The 26,472-nt window shown below is 40.3% G+C and overlaps 1 protein-coding gene across 1 annotated transcript in view; it reads left to right on the top strand.

Annotated features, from left to right (window-relative positions):
• Positions 1-26,472, top strand: part of SH3BGRL2 (SH3 domain binding glutamate rich protein like 2) — a 61,214-nt gene that overhangs the window by 18,722 nt on the left and 16,020 nt on the right. Inside the window, exon 2 of the mRNA XM_044246803.1 lies at positions 20,595-20,780. Within this exon, the coding sequence (XP_044102738.1) occupies positions 20,595-20,780 (186 nt within the window). The remainder of the gene's footprint in view (positions 1-20,594; positions 20,781-26,472) is intronic.

The following is a 26,472-nucleotide window of genomic DNA, read 5'->3' as shown; positions in this document are numbered from 1 at the left end:
CTCATGACCCTGAGATTAAGAGTGGCATGTGTATTGGCTGAAGCAATAGGGTGCTCCTGTTCTTTTTTTGTTGTTGTTTTTAATGCAAACAAGTTTTTTTAAAATGCAGACGAAAGTAGTTTAATACTTGTGTGGGTGCTGAAATTAGAGCTGTTTACATTGCATCAAGCAGGTGGGGAAGGAGACAGATTAGCTGACAGGTATGTGATGAGCAGCTCCTCCGAAGAGACCCTCCCGAATCCCACTGGGGATGCAGATGTGATGCTCTCTCACGGTCTTCAGTCTTCAGAGGAATTATGGTTGAGTTGGGGAACATCGCAGATACGTGCAGCTGTTACGAAACCGTGCCAGGCTGTGTGTCATTCTTTGCTGGGTTGGCAGTGACTAGGAGTATGATGGGACTCTGATGAAGGAGATGCTCTGGGAAGGCAGTGGTTGGTGCAAGTCAGGCTTGCTCAGACTTGATACTGTTGACTATTGTGGATGGCTTTCTGTGCATTGTAGGATGTTTCACAGCATCTCTGGCCACTGCCTATTAAATGCCAGTAATACCACCTGGTTGTGAGAGCCAAAAATGTCTATAGACATTAATGAATGTCCCTGATGGGAGACAAAGTTATTCCCCATTGAGAACCACTGGGTAGGCATAGTTGAGTACAGTGTGGATTTGGCGCTAGGCTGTGAAGAATAAATAGAACTTATATAGGAAGTGTGGATAGTGTGGGAATGGAGGAAGCATTTGCCTAAAGACCCAGTCAGTTTCTACAAATGCCAGTCTTGGGAGTAGAGCTACTCAGAGTATGACTTATGGACCAAACTTTGTTGCTGATATTAGCGCTGAATTGAAGGTAAACATTTAGGAACTTTTATAGTAAGTTTACACAGTAATTTATGAGTTTGGGTTTTTTTTTATGTTATAGTAATAAAAATTTTAGGCTTCTCTCTCTTTTTTCTTTTTTTAAAGTAAACTCTGCACCCAGTCTGGGCCTTGAACTCATGACCCGTAGATCAAGAGTCCCACGTTCTACTGAGTGAGGCAGCCAGGCACCCCTAACCTTCTCTTTTTATGTCTTTGTTAATTTGTTTCTCTAGAAATTTATTTTCTGCAAGTATCAGTCTGTGACAGAAATGGAACATTAACATGAGAACAACAGCAAAGTGATCCTTTACCATTGATGCTTGAAGAAGCACCAAGGCTGTGATCAGACTGAATTTAGTGTGCATGGTGGGGAAGTAGATGGACTAGGCATGGTTCAGATGGAACATGAAGGCACACTGGTTTGTGAGATCTTTCAGGGAGTCTGACACATCTTGTACCTCATTCTCAATCTTTTCACACTGTATGAATGAAAGTCTCCAGGTAGAGCAGAATGGACCGGGAAGTCAGGAGAGGTGGTCCAGTGTATATTTTTGAGATGGGAGCGACTTCAGAAGGAGGTTTTAATGTCATTTAGCTTGTTTCTGTACTTTTTGTCTTTCAGTTGCCTGTTTATCTCCAGTTAGATACATTTTCTAGTTACTTGCCCTTGAGCCATGATTTTGAATTGGTTAATTGCCCCTTTGAAATTTTAATTTAATGTGTACATTCTAAACCTTGTGTGTCAGATTGTGGGTGTCCTTTCCTTTTGGGATTTGTAAACACTTCGGTGTCTTTGGCCCAAAGTAGCTTTTGTGATAATCAAACAGTGCCTATACCTGTACCTGAAGGTAAGGAAGGAGAGTACATATGGTCCCTTTGCATTTTCTGTGAGTGGAAAAGGTCTGTCCCCTTTGTGGTTTTGTCCTGGTGTTGGTGACCTTATAATATGGAGTCTTATTTGGACTTTGGACAGCATTGATGTGTGGTTATGTAGGCTGACTCATGTCCTCTCTAGAAGCTTTGGAAAGCGTTAGTTGGCTGAGACTCCCATCTGCCACTAACTTTTCTTTTATTGGACTTACTACATATACTTATTTTATAATTTATATCCGATAATTTCAATATCTGAAGTGTTTGTGGGGGTTTTTTTTTCCCCTCCCTTTTGTTTTTGTAAATCGGGTTCATGATTGTATTGTGGTTTTTTGGGTATGCTTAATTCTTGAATTTTAGCTGTATCCTTGCTAATACGTTAAAACTAATTGCTGGAAATAATATGTGGAGCTTAAAGTTTTGTAATTTCACTCAGGATGATATAATGAGACAAGAGTTCTTGGTGTCTCAAATCCTAAATGTCAGTCATTTAGCAGAATAGAGAAGTGGGTGGTGAGCTGCTCGTTGGGAAATCCGGGTTCCAGCCCTGACTTTTGCTACTTACATAGTGAGTCATTTTGGGTTAGTTACTTAACTGACTTCTCTGTGGCCAGTTTTACTGTTTTGCAAAAGACTAGACTGACAGGCCATTGAATGATTGTAGGACAAATGACTGATTCCAGGATCATGGTCCAGGCATCGGCAATTTCACATCATTGTTTCTGCAACTTTATCATTTGCTGACATAGTATGCAAGGTCCTTGAACGTCAAAGAGGTGTAGCATATGTTCCCTGCCCCCCAGAATTTAAAATTATGTCTAAAATTCTTGTCTACTTGACTAGGCAAAATCCACTAGTTCAAAAGGACTTCGAGTAGCATGTTCTTTGCAAGTTCAGAGGACGTGGAAGATACTCCAGACGTGGAATGGGACTGTGAGTGGTGGGCTCGAAGTTGGGCCTTGTAGGAAGAGTAGGACTTACATGTTTTTTGTTGTTGTTGAGTTTTTTGTTTGTTTGTTTAGGACTTAAATGTTGAGAAGGCAAGACCACATTCCTGGTGAGGGAAACAGGTTCAGTAGCTGTGGGGAGGAAGTAAATGTAGGCAAAGGAGAGGTGGGAGATGGCAGGAGGAAGTTGGGATTGCAGATGCCAATCCCACACACCTTAGCCCTTTCCCCGTGCCTCCCACCCACCTCAGTCCCCAGTAGGCACCCACTTGTACTTTCTGTCTATAGAATGGCCCATTCTAGACATTTTATATAAAGGGAATCAGGTAGTATATGTTCCTTTATGGCTAGCTTCTTTCACTGAGCGTGTTTTCAAGGTTGGGCCATGTTGTGGCCTGTATCAGTACTTCATTCATATTTATGGCCGGAAAATGCTCAATTCTATGGATATATAATGCAAATTCTTGAGCCCCACCCAAGCCTTACTGAGTGAGAAACTTTGAGGTTGACCTCCTTTCTACAAGTCTGTTTTGAGTAGCCCTCTAGGTGATCTGGCTGTACTGTGGGTGGAGAGCCATTGCTTCAGGGTGAGTGGGGGAGGGGCAGGAGGCTGGGCAAGGATTTTTTTTCTTTCATCTCAAGAATATTGGGAAGTTACTGAGAGGTTTTTTGTTTTTTGGTTTTTTTTTTGGAAGAGGGGTTTTTAAACAGACATATGAAGCCATTAGGTTTATGCTTTAATAAAAGTATTTTAGCTGCTCAGTGAAAAGCAGTTTGGGTGTATCTGGTTAGAAGAAGACACAGAAAAACTGTAGACGAGAGACGATGGCTTGGCAAAGGCTAATGGGAGTGAAAATGGAGAAACGTGGATGGGTTCAAGAAAAATTTGAAAAGCAGAAAGGCCATGACTTGGTTAATTGTACCATCTGGGAGAGTCAAAAAGATGAAGTCCAGGTTTCTGGGTTGGGCAAGTAAATGGGTGGTAGTACCATTTCGAAGATCTTATGAATTTTCTCGTTTTCTTATATGTGACTAAAATTTTTTAAAAAAGATTTTATTTATTAGAGAGGGAGAAAGACTGCATGTGCACGTGCACAAGGGGGTGAGGGGTAGGGGGAGGGAGAAGCAGACTCCCTGCTGAGCAGGGAATACCATATGGGGCTGGATCTCAGGATCTTGGGACCATTACCTGAGCAGGGCAGACACTTAACCTACTAAGCCACCCAAGTGATGAAGTCTTAGAATATAAGTGAGGTTCGGTGGGGTGAGGTCCAGAGCCGATGACCAAGAAAGAATTCTTGAGACGTCTTTGGTGCAAAATGGTGGTTTATTAAAGCACGGGGACAGGACTGGTAGGCAGAAAGAGCTGCTGCCCGGGGCTGTGAGGTGTGGTCATTATATACTTGCAGGTTGCAGAGGGGGTTAGGGATTGCTTAAGTCTCTAAGGAATTTTGGTAGCAAGGTTTCCAGGACCTTGAGGGGCTATGTGTTGTTGGGAAAAAGATTATTCATTACCAGTAATAAGACCTTTTCTTGAGATGTATATCAGTGGGCCATATGTTTGGGAATGATTGTCAACCTGTATCTTGGACGGTTTAGAGATAGAGTTTCCAAAGTAATTGTTAAAATAGACTTAAGGATCCTGGTTGGGGGTAGGGGGTCAGTCAGGCTAGGATTGCCCTTTCCCTTAGCAAAGCCTCCAGGTGGAGGTAATTGAGTCCCTAGAGGAATGTCACTCTGCCTGTTTGAAGGGCTTGTCAGTGGGCAAGGAAATCAGTAATTTTTTTCTGCTTCTGTTTCCCACATCACAAGGGCCTCATGTGTGAGTAAATCTTTTTTTTTTTAATTTATTTATTTGATAGACAGAGATCACAAGTAGGCAGACAGGCAGGCAGAGAGAGAGAGGAGAAGGAAGCAGGCTTCCTGCTGAGCAGAGAGCCCGATGTGGGGCTCGATCCCAAGAGCCTGAGATCATGACCTGAGCCGAAGGCAGAGGCTAACTCTGAGCCACCCAGGCGCCCCTGTGTGAGTAAATCTTAAGCACTCATTCTTCTTCCTAGAATCTGTACTTCTCTGACAAACTCCAGAGACAACAATGTGAGTATATACTATCTGGAAAATTCTCTTGGGATATGTGCCACATACATCTAGAACCCTAAGTGACATTAATATGTACTAATACTGTGTAAGCTCTACAAAAAATATAAAATGTCAGAGAATATAAGTAAATAAAGATGTAACCAAGGTGTTTAACTCCGGTGTGTCTAGAAGTCTAGCCAAACAAGGTAAATTTGCATAATTTAGAGAAAAGAGATGATGGGGTGTTCTGTTGAGAGGCGAGATGAGATTTTAAGCCTCATTCAGTTCTCAACAGGCCTAGGGTGTGAGCTGAGGTGCTCCGGCTGGATGGCGATGTGTGTGACGGTGTACATCAGGATTCCACAATTCCGGAAATCTAAGAACCTGAGACCGCGTAGCTGTCTTTCTATGATGTTTATGAAGAGTCAACGAGGAGTTGTAAAATTCTGAAAAGATAGTGATGTGTGCTTGAGAAGAACATTCTTGTCTGCCTTTAGAAGGGAGTGGGTAGGACAGTAAATTCTGAGAGGTATGGCCAGCAGCACAATAGGGACTTTAGAAATGGGGAGAAATGGACAAGAGAGGAGGGGTAGCAGTTTTAGGACTTGGCAGCTGAAGGAAAGAAAGGAGGAGATGACCTCATGGTTACTAGGAAACTGGAGGAAGCTCTGGCTGTTGGAACCCCTGATGGAGCAGTTGGGAGAGAGGGGGCTGCTGGGAGAGATGCTGGCCTTAGGTTTTCACATGAACAAGGAATCATGTGGGATCAAACATGTAAGTGTGGTTTTGAAAAATATAGTTACTAAGCTCGAGGGGGCAGATTTTAGAGATTCCTCCATCTTTTAAATTTTAATTCAGTTCTGGTACTGTCCCACTTAGTTATCTTTTAAAATTATGCCAAGAATTAGAAACAAATAATGTCTCACTAACCTATGATCTGGAATGTAAAAGGAGTTGACTAAGCTGCTCTGAAAATACTTGTTCCCAGTCAGGAAGTACAAACAGGTAGCATTTTCATTAATGGTAGTTAGATCTGAGTTCATGGGAAGAATTGTCAGGCCAGTGGTGGGGCAGTAGCACCCTCTCTCTGATTGGTTCTGAATTATTTCTTTAAGCCCAAGAGCAGTAGACCATAAACTCAGACACCTACCTGAGTTTCAGTTAGGGAGCTAAATGAACTGACTGGACCTAATTACATATAAACCATCTTGGTCTTAAGCTGTATTTCCGAAAGAGAGACCGCTGTGACTCAAATAACAAAGGTGTTTACATCGACATTGGCTCTGGGTGTTAAAATAAATACACCAGTAGTGACTTAAGTCCGAGGGCATAGCATGGGGACATTTGTTATTTCCTCTTTTCCTTGACTGAAATCCCGTGTTCTCTCTGTTCCACTTTCTAGTTTTAACTTTTGCATTCCTTTTCTCAGTTCCTGTATGCGGCAGAGAATGGAGAGTCGAAAGGTTATTCTTGTGAACACACAGCAAGGACTAGTGTCTGTTTGCCCAACCCCATTCTGCTCTGGACAAGCCTCGGTTCAGAGGTCAGCGTCAGCTCTGCTCGCTCTCCAGCTGCTTCAGCCCGATGCCCCGGGAGGACGGGAGCGTGTGTGGGAGCGCGAGCCTGGGTGCAGAGTAACCCCTCAGGGAACATGTGCTGCTAGTGAGAAAGGGTTATGGTAGTATTTAAAGGGAAACTCAGTCTTACTACAATGTACAGTCCCAAAAAGAGTGGGTCCTACGTTTAAGTCAAGTAGTAAAGTCTGGGCGCTGTCGGTGCTTGAATATCGGCTCCCCGTAACTCACTGCTCACTTGGGAAGTGAGCTGAAGTAAGGCAGAGGTGAGCGTTTACCCCTCTGCTGGGTCCGGTGCCTGACACCTGCGAGACCTTCAGAATGTCCTGGCGGAATGAACGAGTGAGCGAATCAAGGAGTGAATGGAGAAAGAGAAGCCGGGTGACTGGAATTGTACCGGGTCCGGGTATCCCCAGCGGTCAGCAGAACACGCTTGCTAAAGAAAAGAACAGAGCATGAGGTTACTGGCCTTAGAATAAAAATTATAAGGCGGTTTCTGGGTGGCTTAGTCGGTTAAGCATCTGCTTTCAGCTCAGGTCATGTTTCCGGGGTCCTGGGATCGAGCCCCACATTGGGCTCCCTGCTCAGTGGGGAGCCTGCTTCTCCCTCTTCCTTGCCTGCCACTCCCCCTGTGCTCTTATGCTCTCTTTCTCTCTCTCTCTGTCAAATAAATAAATAAAATCTTTTAAAAAAATACAACAAAATCAAAATTATAATAATAGTAAACGTGTATTGAGTTCTTTCATTGGGCCAGGTACAACTCTGGGAGCATTATGTCATTTAATTTTCATCGCTGCCCTCTGAGCTGAATTACGATCTATAGATTCTCACAGATGGAGACACGGAGGCTTCGATGGAATAAGGAACTTGTCCAGGGTGATCCTTCCCTTTCTGACTGGCCAGGACTAGAACATGACTCAAGAGTTAGGTGGCCCATATGAGGATCGGGCCATTGCCCTTGGCCTCATTATCACAGTGTTCCAGCCAGCATGAGCAAAGTGCCACATGAACCAGATCCCTGCAGAGACCTCAAGGCCAGGCTTGCTGTGGTCAGGTTTACCTCCCTACCTTCTTTATTCTTTATACTGCCCCTGTTTCTAGTGCTACCAAACTGAGTACGAGAGCCGCCCTTCATCTAGTTGAATCACAAGTGCTTGGTTTTCATTTACGTAGGTTATCTTTGTGAAATGTTAAGTTTTGGACTTGTAGGTGGTTCTCTTGTCATACTGGGTCATCAACAAAGTTGTATTTTGTTAATAAAAACAGGTGGATTGACTTTGTGACAGCATTGTTTTTGTTGTTTTGTTTTAGCTGCCAAATTTGAAGTGATGTTGGGACATTCAAGCATAAATTTCCAGAAAGGCTTTGGAACCGTGGGATTGACCCTGTGTAAAAGGCCAGTTTTGAAATGCAGATTTTTAGATATCTTTTCATAGAGGTGATAGTTGAAGCTGTGGAAGGGTGTTATGTCTTCAAGGGCTAAAGTACTAATAAGAAGAGAAAACAGATTATAAAGAATGTTGCCCAGACCTTAAGATGTCTCTATTTTGCCAGATTCAGGTGCTGTAAGTGTATGCTAATATTCCTGTCTTTTCTGACTCTAGTTTTAGTACTATGTCTCATTTATGTTAACCCATAGAAAATATATTAGCAGTATAACATGCTGCTATATTTACAGTGAAGCAAGATGAGATTTTTAGGATCTCTTTATCAGTCTTGTGGTAACTTTTCCACTCCCAGGCATGCTAGAATGTTTCTAGGTAAAGGATGTCAATATTTAAGCCATAGTTTTAGAAAATATGGTGGATTTTGTTCCCTCCATTTTTGCTGGTTTTGAAGGATAGGAATTTGCAAACTTAACTTTTAAAACCTAGTATAAGAAAAAAGGCACTGAAAAATTCGATTAATAGAATTTAATGTTTCTCATGTTTAGAGTAGAGATATGCCTTCTGACTTGAAAGTTATTTAGACTCAAGCATTATAAAGACTTAAACTTTATAATCTTGTGTGCATGCACACACGTGTTTTCTCTGGTCCCCATGGTATTTTTAGTGCAGTCATCTCTGGAGTTTTTTGATCACATACCCTAATCCTAATAATAATTTAAAAATTCCTTGAGCACATATCTCCAATATGTGTATGCTTTAAATAAGTGCAGTCTATATACTACCCTACTAATAAAAGGTATGCATCATAAAATGATGTAAAAATAGCAGTAAAAGTCATGGGATGCAGTTCAAACAATATTGTTGATTGTATTTGTTAATGATCAGAATTTTCTCTCATCAAAAACAGTTTTTCTTAGCAAGAATAGTGTGAGCTAACAATCAATACTACAATTTGAAGGTTGGCTTTAACAGCTGTCATTGTTGAAAAGGTAATTCCCCAAGAATCCGTAGATTTAGATGGAGGATGAACATCATTATAATTAAAGAACAGTGGTAATCATTTTTCTGATCCCATTCATTAGTCATGCAAAAGCTGTTAAATTTTGATAGCTGAAATTATACTGTCTTCTATGATGTCAGTAAGTTCTGAAAACCAGTTGAAGAATTTTATATTTTTACACTGAGAAATTTAAAAATTCTTGTGAAATTTTCCATTTGAAACACTTGAAATTAGAAAGTTATACTCAGAGGTTTTCATACTGACAGTTTTTATAGATGACAAGCATCGTTTTCAGTAACAAAATAATAATATCAAAATAATAATATCAAACATCTCCTCAAATCCATTCTGTAAAATAGTTACTTGATAAAGTATATTTACCTTGAATGGATGAGTCGAGAAAGAAGAGGGTGTGTGTCTGTATGTGCGAGAAAGGGTCTGATATATGTTAGTATGTTAGGTAGCTTACTGCTAATGTACTCGTCATCATGAAAAAGCACATTTGGAAGAGTTTTCTTTTTTAATTAAAAAAAAAATCCTTAGAACATACTTAAGTTTCTAATGATAGAATAAAGTTCTAAACATTAGTACTTAATAGAATTCATGCACGCAGTAAGATAACTCTGAAGATTATAAAAACAAAATCATTTTTGATACAGCCAAAATATCCCTTCTCAAATGCATATGTTATGACAACTGTATTAAATATGTTTCTAAATCTTGTATCCTTGGAAGATAGTATAAAATCTTGTATCCTTGGAAGATAGTATAAAAAAAACTTGTTTCAGGCTGAAATCAAGGGAGTTATTTAAAATAAAAAATTATTAAATTGTGAAGATGACTTACAAAAATGGAAAAAAGAAACCAATGCAAATTGTTTAAGAAAACAGGACCAAAAATGTGGACTGATTCAAAAGAAAACATTAAAAGTATTTATTCAAACTGAGTAATATTTATGTAGTTAACATAAACATATTGAGTGCCTGTTAAATAGCAGGGACTGTGCTAATAAAACACAGATGAAAAAGCACAATTTTTTCCATTATTAAAACTTTATTGCTTTAATTTATACCATATAATACTGGCTATCTCAGAAATCGTCATGTATTTCATAATCCATCTCTATCTGACACTCTGATTCCTTAAAACTCAAGTTTCAATCTCTTGCTAGACAGCCTCTCTCATTGTTATCTTTGACTTGGTAACCTGGTATTTGCTTTCTAGTAAGATAATGTGCAACAGACACCAGACACATTGAACTTGTGTGTGACCTCATGTTTAGTTAAACAGTGTGAGAACGTTGACAGCCGATGGCTTCTTGGGGTTTAGTCTCCAGCCTGCCCTACTTCCACGCAATGAAGCTTATTGGTGGTGATTGTCCGAGTAAGGAGTGTGTTCTCCTGGCACTAAGGGGGAACCTGGCTAACGCGAGCTTAAAAGAATGGAAGTGTAGGTCTCTCCGTAAGTCTGCAGGCTGATTTGTTCAGGGCCTGTGTTTCTAGGATTCTCTTGGTCTTTTCCTGATGTTTACTGGCTTAGGGTGGACAAGTTGCCTCCATACCTCTCGCCCTCACATAGAGGTTCTAAGCAGGAGGGAGGAGGAAGGGTGGGGATGAAGGGCCTGGCATCTGAATCCCTCTGCTTGATCGGGACAGCAGAGCCTTGTTCAGAAGCTCAGCAGACGTGGGCTCACACCTCAGGGGCCACTGCTGGGTCACAGGGCTACCCAGGTGCCAGGGTGCCTGGGCAAACTGGAACTTTGGTTTTCCAGTCTTCACAGACTGAAAGAGAGGCAACTAGTCTAGTGTCTGCCACTACTTCCTGCCATCTGCATCCTCTTTCTGACAGTATAGTGCCTAGTGAGTCCACCAGAGAGGTATTAGTTAAAGACGTTGCCATGTGGGGTGCCTGGGTGGCTCCATCAGTTAAGCATCTGACTTCGGCTCAGGCCATGATTTTCCAGTCCTGGGATCAAGTCCCATGTTGCTCTCTGCTCAGCGGGGAGTCTGCTTCCCCAGTTCCCTTGGCCAGAAGCTTTTGCTTGCTTGTTCTCTCTCTGTCAAATAAACAAAATCTTCAGAAAAAAATAATTTGCTGTGAAATTATGTTTCTTCGAGATACTTTGCTCAATTGCTGGAAAGTTCCTAGGGCCTTTGACAAGGGAAAGATCATGGGTCCTTTCCTCCCTTTGTGGTGGAAAGGAGTTGTCTTAGGGCCCTCTCCTTCTCCTTAGTTCAGTCCAGCCCCTCCATGATAAGTTTTGTCAAGTTACTAGAAAATTCATACTTTGTTTTCTTTCCTCTGCCTTTCACTTTTTCCATGGGAGGTATATAAAAGGTCTTAATCAGTCCTACATCTACCTCAAGTCAGAAAAATGAAAAATGTATTTGAAATGTGAAAATAAGTGAAATAAAGAACTGTTACGTCAAATACCTAAAGTCTTTGAAAGTACCCAGAAGGCACTTTGTATATATTTTTGCAGAGGGTCCCATCTACGGCAAAGAAAGGAAAACTCATGCGTTTGAAGGAATGAGACAGTTGAGCAAGACCCTGGTATTGCTCAGCTCTTTTTGTATTTAATCCTCTCAGTGAATCTATGAGGAAAAAAAAAAAAAAAAAGGGTCCATTTCACACAAAAGTGGCAACCAGTGCTGAGAGAGAGGCTTTGTAATTGCCCCAAGGCTACCCAGGTGACAGGTCCAGGATTACACTCGGGAGAGTCTAACTCAAAAATACACACTCCCTGTCCTCCCTGCAGTTTTCCTTGTTGTCTTCCATCTGTACTTCATTTCTCTTTAAACTTGCTCTGCTACAGTTATGCACATTAAATCTCTATTAAAAAAACAACAACAACTATCTTCTTCAAATTGATTATTTCTCTTTATTTGCTAGTGGCATCAGCTGTGTGTATCCCGGAGTTGGCACATGACTAGACATGTCTAGAAGCCTATGGAAGGATTCTAGCAGGGGCTCCTTAATTACCTAACGTAACCGTCAGCCTTCTGGGAAAGAACTAATCCGAGGAGAAGAGAGAGTGGAGGAGTGCAAGTTTACTTAAAAGTGCCTCCGAGTAGGGGTTAATCTGACTCAAGTGCAGTGTAATTTATTTAGCCGGTCCTCTCGTCCAATCCCGAGGGACTCCGGGAGCCAGGAGGTTGCCCGGTGAAAGAGCTACAGACATCTTCACTGTGATTTTCACGGGTCGTCGAATGTTCATGCCAGGTCAGCCCATTCAGCAGCACCCGCCCAGACAGTTTATCGCCCGGCGCCGGTGGGGGTGGGTCACCAGGGCTTGGGTAGGTCTTGCTTGCCAGGGTATGGGGTTGAAAGGGTAAACATTCTCTGTCTTTGTTTGGGCTGGGATAACTAAATTGACTGGGTATCTTAGAAACAGTATAAATTTATTTCATACAGTTCTGAAGGCTGGACGTTTCAAGATCATGGTGCCAGCGTGGTTGGGTTCTGGGAAAAGCCCTTTGCTGCTTGCAGACAGCAGACTCTTGGCTATGTCCTCACATGGTGGAAGGGGACAGGGATGCTCTTAGGTCTCTTTCCTAAGGACACTAATCCTGTTCATGAGGGTTCTGCCCTCATAAAATAATCACCTTCCATAGGCCCCCAACTTCTAAGATCACCACCTTGGGGGTTAGGTTTCAACATACGAATTTTGAGGGGAATACAGATCATTTATTGATACAGGGCCTCTTAAAAAGCTTGGTTCAGAGCTTTGGAAATATTGGGGGAAGTGGATGGGAGTGAGAGAACCCCATGGTAGCTGTTGGAAGCGGAGACAGGGAAATATGGGTATATTTATTTGCTTCTTTCTCAATTTCCATCAGTCTGTAGATATATCAACATTTAAAACATTTGGGCCAAACAAAATACGACATTATACACTTGCAGTTTTTAAAATTAACTGACAATAGCATTTATTCAAATATACAGTCACCTACAACGTTCTTCTTCAGTATCATTGTCAATGTTAAAAGCAAAGCCTTGTGCTCGCTTCGGCAACACATATACTAAAAGCAAAGCCTTTTTCACATTCAGGGTCTACAGATCATTCTGAATTATTTAGGTAAATTACAGTTACATGTAGCGTCCTAGACACACTGCTTTTAAAAATCATACAGCTTTAGCATTAATTGAGAAATATTGACATTTGATCTACATTCCTTTTTGGCTAAACTTCAGTTACATTTGTTCCTAAATTAAATTACCAACTCTGTTTGATCTCTAGAACATCACCTGGAAATCTTTGATGTTCAGGGCTGGAGTGATAATTCTTTAATCATCCGTTCAGTTAATATTTACTGAGGGCGTCCTGCTTTTTTTTTTTTGTCAGCAGTGTCTGTGCTGACAGAACTGACGTTGTGGAGAGAGGTGAGCCTAAAGTCAAGTACAGAGGCTAATAAATAAAATTTTAATAAATTTAGACAATAGAACTTGAGCAAAGAGGACTCTCCGTGGTAGAGCATCCTAAAGGATGAGAGAACCAACACTGCTGAGAGCCAGGATGAAGCCTTTCTGTCACCCTGGCCCTTCCATGTGTGAAAATCCTGTCTGTTCGTTAACAACCATGTAGTGAGTGTTTGCCACATGCCAGACACACTTTGAGGCCCTGGGGATACAGCAGTGAACAAAACAGGAGACTAAAATCCCTGGCCTGGTGGAATTGATATTCTATTAGGCGAGATAGGGAAATAAATATGGAGAATGTACAGTATGTCAGATGCTAAGTGCTGTGGTAACAAATGGAGCCTTGAAGGAAGTAGGGAGTTGGGGGTTGGGGTGCTGGAAAAATGTAAAACCTGGTTGTCAGGGAAGGCCTCATTAAGAAATTGAACTTTGAGCCAGAAGTGGGGATCTTTGGTCTATCAGGGCTGGCAAACTTTATAAAGGACAGACTTTTTCTTCAGGTTTTGGGAGCCCTGTGCCTCTGTTGCAGCCCTCAGCTTTGCCACAGACAGTGTGGAAATGAGTGGTTGGAGTCATCCTTCAATACAACTTTATTTATGGACACTGGAATTTGTATCTCATATGATTTTTATGTGTCATCAAGTACCATTTTTTTTTTTTGACCCCATTAAAAATTATCCCATTTTTGACCATGGGCTATCCAAAAACTGTAATGAGCTAAATTAGCCTGTGGGCCATAGTTTGCCTTCCATAATCTAGCCTAAGAGATCTTGGATTATCCATGCCTTTTAATTGCTGTGGATGATATGTAATGGTGTATATTTGAATAATAAAATCCAACTCTCATGCTTTCCTTTCTTTCTTTTTCTGTTTGGGGTCCCTCACCTTTTTTTTCTTTTTTGGCAGTCATTTTGTGATAATAATGAAAATTCATCTGTTCATTCAGTGACATATTCATTTCACTTAAATTTATGTCTTACGACTTTTATTTCTAGGCTCTGCTATGCAGTAATAGCTTTTATTTTCAATCCATCATACTCGTATTTCTGAAGACATTTTAAGTAGCAGTTAAGAATTTCCTTCAGATAAATCTATAGAAAAACTGGGCAGAGTGGCTTAAGCAATTTAGGGTTAATTTGTCTGATACAGAAAGGTTTAGAGCTGGCTGCACAGCATCAAGGACCCAAGCTCCTGTCTTTCTGCTTGGCCATTCTCAGCATCTGGTGTTTGTTTCCACAGTTGCAGAATGGTTTCTGCACCTCCAGGCACCACGTATGTATTCCTTCAAGAGAGGAGGGAGAAGGACATGATGGACTTTGTGTTTTCATTCATAAAGTGGAGCCCCCCGGAGAACGTCCGCCTTCTCTCTCATTGGCCAGAACTGTGTCATGTGACGACCCCTCTGGTTCTGGAGGAGTCTGGGTAAAACAGGATTTTGTAGTGGAGCGCATTGCTTTTCCAAACAAAACCAGGCTTCTGGTTCTAAGAGAGGAAGGGAGATGGGCTACTGGGTAAAAACTAGCATTATCTGCCGAGGCTTCTTAGTGTGTTAAAAACAAAACAACGGGGCGCCTGGGTGGCTCAGTGGGTTAAGCCGCTGCCTTCGGCTCAGGTCATGATCCCAGGGTCCTGGAATGGAGCCCCGCATGGGGCTCTCTGCTCAGCCGGGAGCCTGCTTCCTTCTCTCTCTCTGCCTGCTTGTGATCTTTCTCTGCTAAATAAATAAATAAAATCTTTAAAAACAACAACAACAACAACAAAACCCTGACTTAGGTAGGTCCTTGATCACAGCTGAATTGTCATGCGTGACAGAGACGGTAGTCCCACTGTTGCCCCACAGTTTACTTCTCTTCCACTCTCACTTCATGTGTCTTTTGATATTGATTGTTACATCAATATCATTTACATTTTGCACATTTTGTTTCAGGATAGCTGAAATGGGAGGATAAAGCTCCTTGGGTCAAGGAGGTACCAAGGGGGTATATGTTGGTGTTATTTGAATTCTGGGTTTATGCCAGCACGTGCAGCGCCGTGGGCAGCTTCCTGTTGCCATGTGGGAATCCTTTCTATTACCTGGGGCCCCACCCAGCAAGCCGTCTCTTCTCCCAAGTCCCCGCTGCCCAAGCTGGCCTGTCCCCTCCCCTTGCCACATAAGCCTGGGCTTCTGCAGTTCCAGACCCCATTCACCCCAGCAAGTCTTAAAAATAGCCAGTAGTGGCAGCTTGTGACTCATCTTCCTTCCTGATGCTAATGCCACAGATATCCACTCCAAAACTTCCTGCTCTGGGTTAAATTTCTGCCCTTTGTTTATTTGAATGATTTGCTGTAGTATTAATTTTCTGTGCCTTAGCTCTTTCTTAAGAAAAAAATATTTTTATTTTATTATTTTTTGAAGATTTTATTTATTTATTTGACAGAGACAGACACAGTGAGAGAGGGAACATAAGTAGTGGGAGTGGCAGTGGGTGAAGCAGGACCCTGGGATCATGACCCCAGCCAAAGGCAGACACTTAACGACTGAGTCACCCAGGTGCACCCCAAAAAAATTTCTTTTTAATCATCTGGCTTTTCTTACAAGTTTGAGTAAACATGGAGGCCAGTGAGAACAACATGCTCTGACTCCTGGGGCTTCACATCCGGTTGGAAAACCTGATTTATATAAAACACCGCATCTTGGGACGCCTGGATGGCTCAGTTGTTTAAGCCACTGCCTTCGGCTCAGGTCATGATCCTGGAGGCCCTGGATATAGTCCTGCATTGGCTCCCAGCTCTGCTGGGGAGTCTGTTTCTCCCTCTGACCCTCTCCCATCCCATGCCCTCTCATTCTCTCTCTCTCAAATAAATAAATAAAATCTTTAAAAAAGAAAACCTCAAAAAAAAAAAAAACAAACCCTAACCCCACAAAAAAAACAACACCATATCTATAAGGCTATATACTACTGTTCCCTTCTATATGAAGCTCTCTTTCTCAACATAACTTTCTTCTATTTTATCTTTTGGATATTGACATATTCACACTGTTCAAAAACGTTTCAAGTTCTCACTCCTACTTTGTTCTGTCGCCCAGTTCCCACTCCCCTAGCCCCTAGACATCAATTTCTGTTAGTTTTTTATATTCTCTCAAGAATTCATTTTTTAATTTATTTTTTATTTTTATTTTTTAAAATTTCTTTTCAGTGTACCAGAATTCATTGTTTATGCACTACTTCTGGTGCTCCATGCAATACGTGCCCTCCATGATACCCACCACCAGGCTCACCCAGACTCCCACCCCCCGCCCTTTCAAAATCCTGAGATTGTTTTTCAGAGTTCATAGTCTCTCATGGTTCGTCTCCCCCTCCAATTTCCCCCAACTTTCCCTCTCCCCATGTCCTCCGTATTATTTCTTATGCTCCGCAAATAAGTGAAACCATATGATAATTGACTCTCTCTGCTTGACTTATTTCATTCAGCATAATCTCTTCCAGTCCCGTCCATGTTGATACAAAAGTTGGGTATTCATCCTTTCTGATGGAGGAATAAATACTTAGTAGTGTATAAGGATCACATCTTCCTTATCCATTTGTCCGTTGAAAGGCATCTTGGTTCTTTCCACAGTTTGGCGACCGTGGCCATTGCTGCTATGAACATTGGGGTACAGATGGCCCTTCTTTTGACTACATCTGTATCTTTGGGGTAAATACCCAGTAGTGGAATTGCAGGGTCATAGGGAAGCTCTATTTTTAATTTCTTGAGGAATCTCCACACTGTTTTCCAAAGTGGCTGCACCAACTTGCATTCCCACCAATAGTATAAGAGGGTTCCCCTTTCTCCACATCCTCTCCATCACATGTTGTTTCCTGTTTTGTTAATTGTGGCCATTCTAACTGGTGTAAGGTGGTATCTCGATGTAGTTTTGATTTGAGTCTCCCTGATGGCTAGTGATGATGAACATTTTTTCATGTGTCTGTTAGCCATTTGTATGTCTTTGTTGGAGAAGTGTCTGTTCATGTCATCCACCCATTTTTTTTGACATGATTATCTGTTTTGTGTGTGTTGAGTTTGAGAAGTTCTTTATAGATCTGGATATCAGCCTTTTGTCTGTACTGTCATTTGTGAATATCTTCTCCCATTCAGTGGGTTGCCTCTTTGTTTTGTTGACTGTTTCCTTTGCTATGCAAAAGCTTTGGATCTTGATGAAGTCCCAGAAATTCATTTTCTCTTTTGTTTCCTCTGCCTTTGGAGACATATCTTGAAAGAAGTTGCTGTGGCTGATATCGCAGAGGTTACTGCCTATGTTCTCCTCTAGGATTCTGATGGTTTCCTGCCTCACCATACACAAAGATAAACTCAAGAGTTCATTTTTAACATAAATAAAAGCAAATACAAATGTGTTCCTTTATTTTTTCTATTTTTAAAAAGTGTTCCTACTCTATGCACAGTTCTCTTCCTTGTTTTTTCTAGCCCCCGCCCCACACTTACTAATGTACCCTGGAGATCTTTCATGGCAGTGTTAATGGTACATACAGAGCTTCTCCTTTTTTATTTTTCAGTTGTGCAGTATTAAGTGATCTCTTTGAAACACAAACCTACTCCTGCCTTCTCTGCTTTCCTCTTTTAAACCAGAGATATAATTATTTACATTTTACTCCCTGTACTACTGTCAGTTATCACCTTTGTTAGTAACTATCCTTTGCTTCATGAGCATTGTTAGTGTGTAATGATGTGTTTGAATTTCTTTTTTAAACAGCAGCCAGTTTGTTCCTTTCCCTCAGTTTTATTGCAATACGACTGACATATAATATTGCATAAGCGTTAGGTATACAACACAATGATTTGATATATGTATATATTGTGAAATGATTACCATAGTTAACACATCCATCACTCACATCATTTGAACTTTAATATTGTGTGATACATCTTTAAAATATCGGCTGTAAGGACGGAGGGGTGTTGAGCCGTGAACCCTTTTACACATTACTAATGGGAATGTATATTGACACGGACTTTTTGAAAAGCAGTTTAGCATGTGTTCATCAGGAGCCTAAAAAATGTCTCTACCCTTTGATTTGAGTTTCATTCATCGGGCTTTGTCACTAAAATAGCGTTGAGAGTTACAGTCAAAGATTTCTAAATAAACATGTTCACTATATGGTACTTTCAGTGGTGGAAGTTACAAGTATTCTAAATACCAATAATTGAATATAAGTTAACAAAAAACATGTACATGACGGATTGCTAAGCACATATTTCATGCTTTTGAAAAATTTTTAATGACAGGACAGTACACAGGGTATATTTTTGAGTTAAAGGGGCAAGATGCAGCTGTTTTTATTGAGGGTGATCCTGTGAAAGGAATGGCCAGTTGCAGTATAGGGGATTATAGTCCACTAATAAATGTGTGTATGTGGTGGGGGGAGCTAGGGAACTGGGGATTAAAGAAGCTATGTATGTATCTTTGATATATCCTAGTATTGAGAGTATATGAGTTTTTAGGCACTCACATTTTGGGGAAGATGTAGAGGTGGGATGGATATTATGTGTATATACATTACATGGAAAACTCAAGTGTGACTGTGTGTCAGTTACGTTTTTGATCACTCTCATGAACATTTGAAATGTGTTGCATATGTAAAGCTCTACATATGGACGTTAAATCCAAACCCCTTCCTCCAATTAGATTTTGAGTGGATTGCAAGTAACTTCTTGTTAGGTTGTTTTACAGTTTCTAGACTTATAAAAATGCAAATACATTGCTTTCATAGTCAAAGGAACTGGATCATGAAGGACATTGTGCTATGCTAAGAAATGCGTGTGTTCTTCCAAGGGCAATGGGGACCCACTAAATAAACAGGAGAATGACATAATTGTCTTAACAAGAACACATACTAAGACCTTGATCAAAATAGGTGACCACGAGGCGCCTAGGTGGCTAAGTGGGTTAAATCCTCTGCCTTCGGCTCAGGTCATGATTCTAGAGTCCTGGGATTGAGCTCCGCATCCGGCTCTATGCTCGGTGGGGGGCCTGCTTCTCTCTCTCTCTGTCTGCCTCTCTGCCTACTTGTGATCACTGTCAAATAAATAAATAAAAATCTTAAAAAAAAACCCAAGTGACCACTTTGACCTCAGCATCAGCCTTGTTTATCTTATTAAGCCTTTAGGGCTATATAGGGAAATTAAGCAGGATGAAAAATACTTTCTTTTGCAAGCCAAAGTTTCAGAATAATAAAACTACATTTCTGAAGTTGTGTACCAGTGAGGGAAAAAAGTTAACTTTTTCAGAAATTAGCAAGAGCTTAATTCAAGAAACTAAGATAATACATCAAACTACCATACAGTAGTTCCCTTGTTTTCTGATATCACCGAGTGTAAAGATTCCTATTTGGCTAGCTTTGTATTTCTGTCCATACTAACTGTGCAATCTTGTTAGTCATTCATAGGCTTCAACTCAATGATCAAAAACTGTGTGCTCATGGCATACAGCGGATTTCCATCTCAGAAGCACATGTCATTGAGGCTTTTGGGGGGAAGGTGGAGGAAATTGGTAGGGACCATCTGTATATGAATGTTTGTTCTTCAGATATTCTGTTTTTTGGATGAGAGGTCTTTCTGGTGACTTGATCTCTCAAAAAGATTTTTTTCTATGGCCATTATAAAATTACTTCACCATTTCAGTTTTTTCTCCATGTCCATTTCCCAGATTCACTTTAGAAAAAGCAAGCCTCTTGAATCATGTTCTACATGCTGTGTTTAAGATACTGACTGTTGTCACTCTGTCTGAATTATTTCATATGTGCCCTTAAATAAGAAGATTGATAAGATTTTGAAAACCTACAGATGTGTTTGCTGCTCTTCAAGAGCATACCTGACTCCTGGTGACTGAAGATGAGAGGAACAAAAAGGGTTAAGTTCAAAGTAAGATGATGCTTGTTTACTTTCACCTTAGAAGCAGAGAACATTTTTCTCTTGTGAACTGATGAAAAGATGCTTTTATGACAGTGGCTACAGCTGTGGAATATCTGAAAGAGACTGCTGAGGGGAATAAAAATGTTGCTGCTCCTGGGAATCGGTGAAATGTTGACATCTCAGATGGGCTATACATGGTTTTCAAATGGTTCTGGCAGAGGGAGCTTTCATGATTGTAAATGTCAACTTCTGTAAGTGGGAGGGAGAATGGTTATGGCCTACTGAGAACTGAGGTCCCTCACCTCATACATAATCTGATCCTTCCAGGTTGTGCCCCAGAGTTCTGGAGAGTCTAGGTGAAGAAATCATCATGTCAGGATTTGCCTAGACTTCTGCTGGATATCCAGTGAGAGAGGATGGTGCTTGGTGCCTACAGATATTGCCTTTTTTTTTTTTTTTTTTACATCAGTGATCTCTGACAATAAGAAATCAAATCTAGTTCAAATTGGAAATCTTTACATATTGTTTCAGATGAGCCTGTCTCCTTATTTGTTTGTCTTCCCTCTTTAGATAAAGAAGAAGCAGCAGGATGTGGTTAGATTTCTGGAAGCCAACAAGATAGAGTTTGAGGAGGTGGATATCACGATGTCAGAAGAACAAAGACAATGGATGTACAAAAACATCCCCCCAGAAAAGAAGCCTGCTCAGGGCAACCCTCTGCCACCTCAGATATTTAATGGTGACCGATACTGTGGAGTAAGTAGCAGATTGTTACCACACTGTTATTTGGGTGATTTGAAAAAGTTACCTAGAGTGAAGTTGGATTTTTTCAGGGAGGACTGTGACCTCTTCACCCTGTGCCATTCAGGTTCACAGTGTAAAAGAGGGTATATGAGTCCAGGGACACAGATGATGTGTGAATGTGAGTGCATACTTGTCTGTCAGTCCTCCTGTCTCTCTGCTTGAGGAAAGTGGTGGGAAGGGAAGGGGAGTGTTTGTGTTTAATGTGTTCTAAATTTTAAAGCAGATTTTTTGATTAATACGTTTTGGGGGCAGAATGGAAGGGATAGTTGTTCTTGAATCTTTACTCCTCTATGTTATAAAAATATGCTAATAGCCAATTATAAACCAGAATTGTTTTTTACAAATTTTTTTTTTATGGTAGTGAGTCAGATGGATCATTATGAACACCTGAGATACATTAGGTGCCTTCTTTCTGTATGTAGCATATGAGAAGATGAAGTCACATTTGTCTAATTATCTGTTTTACTTTTACCTGGGTTAAGGAAAAATAAAAAAACCAAGAAACTTCTTCCTAATGAGTAGTTAGGATTTGCCCTTGTCACACTCTAGTGTATAATTAAGTGTTTATTTTAGGACCTGTACTACAGTTCTTTAAGGGTGTCCTGGAGAAGGAGAAGGGGCTCTAGTACTGAGGTGCTCAAGGTGAAATAAGTAGCTGGGTTATATTGGAGTGGAGAAAATGTATAACAATGCTTTAGATACCTTGAAAGGAAACAGTTTTCCTTGCATAAAAGAGAAAGAGATGTTGAAACGTAAAGCCATAAAGATTGTGCACAGACTTCTTGAATTCATGTCAGGTTAAAATCCTGAACATGGCGCTAGATTTAGATAGTTCTCGTATGACTTTATGTTTGTGTTGACACCTTTGGGAAGTCATTTCCCTTACAGTATTAGTTTTCTCATCTTTAAGCAAAGGATGATAATATCTGTCTTACTATAAAGTACTTTTTTTGTGACTATAAAGTACTTTTTGAGAATAAAGCTTATTGTTTTAATTGTGGAATTTTTTACATTGTGATCTCATATTTTATTAGGGAAGTATGTGATAACTGAAGGTATAGCCCATTCATGATTACAAACCCTAGAAAATGGACTCTCATGTCTGCAAACTGAAATGAGGTATAGCTGAAACTGTATATAAACTGTACAGTTCAAAACAAAGCAAAACTCTTAGTCAAATAGTGCTGTAAGCCTTAAAAATCTAGCAGTTTTCTGTCCCTGAGAGTTCTCAGGTATGCGAATTCCTTTGTTCTGGTTTTGTAGTTGAGTCATAATTCTGCTGGGTATAGAATTCTAGGTTGGGAAGAGTGTTGGTGGTTTTGCTTCATTACCATCTGCTGCCTAGTGCTGCAATGGAGAAGTTTAATGCCCTTTTCCTTGATCTTTTGTATGTTTTTGCCAGTTTCTTCTTTCCAGGTTTTTAATGTCTCTTACTCATAAGTGTATCTTAAAATTTTTTTGTGAATTACCATAATGTAATCTATGTTATATGTATACTATGTTACACAGTTCACTGTGCTGTGTGTTGAGTAGGTCCCTATTATCCAAGAATTACATGATTATTAAATATGTTTTTATATTATTTTCTTTGAAAAATTTCTCCCTGCTTTTTCCCCCTGTTCTTTTTATCTAGAATACGTATTAATTTACATGTGAACATCTTACACTGATTTTCTAATATTCTTATCCTTTTCTTTTGTACTGTCCTCTTTTTGTTCTACTTTGTGGAAGATTTCTTTAACTTAATCTCTGAATTTTTTCATTGAACTTTTATGTCATCTTTTTTTTTCCTTTCTTACATCTTGATTTTTTCCTTTTTAATAATGTGCTTTTGTAAGATGAGTATAAGATCTTAGCTCAGTGTAGATGTTAAATATGATTTCTTTAGGTTTTCTTTTCTTAGTAGTATTATTCTTATTCTACTAATTCCCCTTTTTTTCACGTGCTTATTTTGGTCTTTTCTCTCCTCAGATATCTGGTGATCCTTGTCTTTTGTTTAAGAGTTGAGGCACTAGAAAGCTAATTAGAAGCTGTGTATGTGCTCATATATATGTGGGGGGGGCTTGTTTCCTACCAGACTTCTCTGTAGTTTGACTGGGTAGCCTGTTATATTCTTGTGGTAGATACGGATAATAAAATCTGCAAGTCTCTTCTCAGATGATGATTTAATTTTTCTGGAGAATGGCTCTTCGGTCTCTTGCTTTGGGGATATCAGCCAGGCTACTGGAGTTCTGCACCTATAGGCTGTGAGAGCTGGAGGGTTTTGCTCACTGCTATTCACGTTCACATTGCTGTTTTCACCTCCCTACCCTTCCATGCTGCTGTTTGTAAGTTTATTGCTTCCCAGAAGCCATATTTATTAATAGTATACCTTCTAGTTCCTTTGGAGAGAGTGAGGTACCCTGGAAATCTAACTGCTGTGTGGGTAGATTTTCAGTCTCCCTGTTTTCTGCCTTGACTCACTCACCACACCGTCACAACAGCTAATGCCTCCATTTCTGACGTCTCGGGGGCTGCCCCCACAGCTTGTTCAGACACCGAGGTTTAATCTCCTCTGCTCTCTCATGCCCCTCACCATTTCTCTCCTCACTGCCTGCATAGGTGGTGGTTCAGAGCTATAGCAGTCTCCTAGTTTTATTTTTTTTAAATGGTGTTTCTGGTTTTTTTAAAAAAAATTCTTGTTTGGTTGATTTTTCAAGATAAAGGAGGAAGAGACATCTTGGTCTTTCATCATGAAAATAGAAGTCTATTTTTCAGAGCCCTTTTAATACAGGAATGTATTGAATGAATAAAAGAATGTAATGTGAAAGAAAGTTAATTCCTTACCTTTGCTTTCACTTCTTTATGACTTTCTAAATTTCTGTGTATCTTTGGCTTACAGAGTCTATGGACATTCTTTTCAGATGGACTGTCTGGGAGCTGGCTAGAGGCTTACCCACTGATTAAACTGTGCTGGATAAATGGCATCCTCTCTGATGGAGCAGTGTTAGTCCCGTGAGGCTGGTGACAGCAGCACTGGTACACACTCTGTCTTTATAGTTTGTGCTGGCAGAGTTTGGAAGACAGTGTCTGCTCTTATCATCATCAAGTCAATTCAACTTTGACAGAAGCAAAAGCATTAGAGGGCAACTAGCCATGGTCTCATTCATCCTGCCTGCTCCTGTGTGCCTTGCTTTACCTAGTGACAGTTTAGGAGTAGTCTTACCTGGTTGGGTAGCTTGTGGAAACCTGCTGCGTTGCAAGGGACAGAATCCAGTGAGCGTGAAGATTCTTCTGTTCCCCAGAATTGGCTGGAAACTAACTACTTTATTTTAAACTGGGTGAGCTATCCATGGGAGACATAAACAGCTCCTAAGCTACTTGGTAATCGGTGTAGACCATTTCCTTCTCTCTGCCCTTTAGTATTTGAATAATCTGCCTGTAGGGAAGAATTCCACCACTGAATGGGAGCTCATTGGCATGTTCAGTCACTTCTTCTCACCCCCGATTTTGAACATTGAGGAGATAGGGCAGCAACACAGGAGCAGTTGGACGGGAGTCTTGGGGTCAGGAATAGCCATGGCAGGTGTCCTAATGGGGCAAACCCCTGGTGTGGCCGGGGTGTGTTCTTGGCCACCCAGACATAGAAGTTCGTCTTATAAATTGGTTCTCCAGCTTTAATGTGGATTCACAACTTCCCGCTCTACTGCCACAACTTCCTGTCCTGTTAAGTTGCTAATGTCCATTTTAGTTGTTTGTAGTCAAGAACCCAAATTGCACATACTGGTTGTTCTTGCTATTTCCTGGGAGTATCCCTACCATGAGCAAGCTTCTTCTCTGGAAATGGGTGACCTAAAGGTAAACCATTTCTAGACTTTACTGATGGCTTTTACAGTGTCTGATTTGGATTTTGGAAAGCCCATGGTCCTCATGTTGAAAGTTTAAGCTTTGTCCTCTCTTTGTGGAACTGGCACGTGTGGAGTGTACCAGAAGTGAAAATGCACACATCTGGAGGAAAGTATCTTCTCCCTTTTCATTTTTTTTCTCCTTCCCTATTTGGTGGAGGGTGGGGAAGATTTGGATTCTTAAAAATACATTTTAATTAAATTAAATAAATATTAAAAATATTTGATTAAAATCATACATTGTAAAAGTTACTATCTTACTTTTAAGTGTACAGTTTAGTAGTGTTAAGTATATTCATTGCTATAATACAGATACCCGGAGCTTTTTCATCTTGCAGAACTGAAACTCTCTACCCATTAAACAACTCCCCTTTGTCCTCTCCCCCCAGACCTTGATAATAGTCGTTCTGCTTTCCACCTATGAATTTGACTATGTTAGATACCTCACTGAAGTGAAATCATACAATGTTTGTCCTTTTGTGACTAGTTTCACTTAGCGTAATGTCCTCAAGGATCATCCATTTTGTTGTATGTCTTAGTCCATCAAGACTGCTGTAACAAAATGCCACAGACTGGGTATCTTGCAAACAACAGAAATTTATTTCTTACAGTTCTGGAAGCTGGAAGTCTAAGATCAGGGTGACAGCATAGTTGGGTTCTGATGAAGATGCTGTTCTGGATTGTACACTTCCAACTTCTAGAAATGTCCTTACATGGTGGAAGGGGACAGGACCTCTTTTATAAGGGTTTTAATCCTATCCTTGAAGGCTCTACCCTCATGGCCTGATCACCTCCTAAAGGCATTTAAGCATCAGGATTTCAGCATGAATTTCAGGGGATACAAAACATTTAGCCTATAGCATTGAAGCAGGTGACAAGATTTCAATTCTTTTTAAGGCTTCTGTTGTGTGTATATATCCATTTTTTAAATCCATTCATTCACTGACAGATTGGGCTGCTTCCACCTCCTTGCTGTTGTGAATGGTACTGCTTTGAACATGGGTTTGCAAATATCTCTTTGAGATTCCACTTTCCGTTGTTTTAGATACATACATAGAAGTGGGATTGTTGCATCACATGGTAATTCTATTTTTAATTTTATGAAGAACCATCATACGGTTTTCCATAATGGTTGTGCCATTTTACAGTCCCATCAGCAGTACCCAAGAATTCCAATTTCTCCACATCCCCATGAATACTTGTTGTTTTCTTTTTTCAGTTTCATCTTGTTTTGAGAGCAGCCATCCTAATAGATGTGAGGTGGTATTGCATTGTAATTTTGATTTGCATTTCTCTGATGATTAGTGACATTGAGCATTCCATACACTTAATGGTACAATTATATATCATTTTTGAAGCAATGTCTATTCAAGTCCATTGCCCATTTTTAAATCAGGTTATTGGATTTTTTGTTGTTGAGTCTTAAGAGTTCTTGGTGTATTCTGGATATTAACCCCTTACCACATACCTGATTTGCAAATATCTTCTCCCATTCTTAGGTTGTCTTTTATACTGTTGATTGTATTCTTTGATGAACAAAGTTTTAAAATTTGATGTAGTCCCCATTTGTCTATTTTTGCTTTCATTGACTGTGCTTTTGGAGTCATACCTAAGATCATTACTTGCCATAGTTTTGGGTTTTATATTTAGTCTTCAATTCATTTTTTTAGTTAATTTTTATATATGGTTTAAGATAAGGGTTCAACTTCATTCATTTGCATGTGCATTTGTTTTCCTAGCACTGTGTGTTGAAGAAACTG

Source organism: Neovison vison, chromosome 1, assembly GCF_020171115.1.
Source record: "Neovison vison isolate M4711 chromosome 1, ASM_NN_V1, whole genome shotgun sequence".
NCBI classification, from domain to species: Eukaryota; Metazoa; Chordata; class Mammalia; order Carnivora; family Mustelidae; genus Neogale; species Neogale vison.
This window is presented reverse-complemented; position numbering and strand designations above follow the sequence as displayed.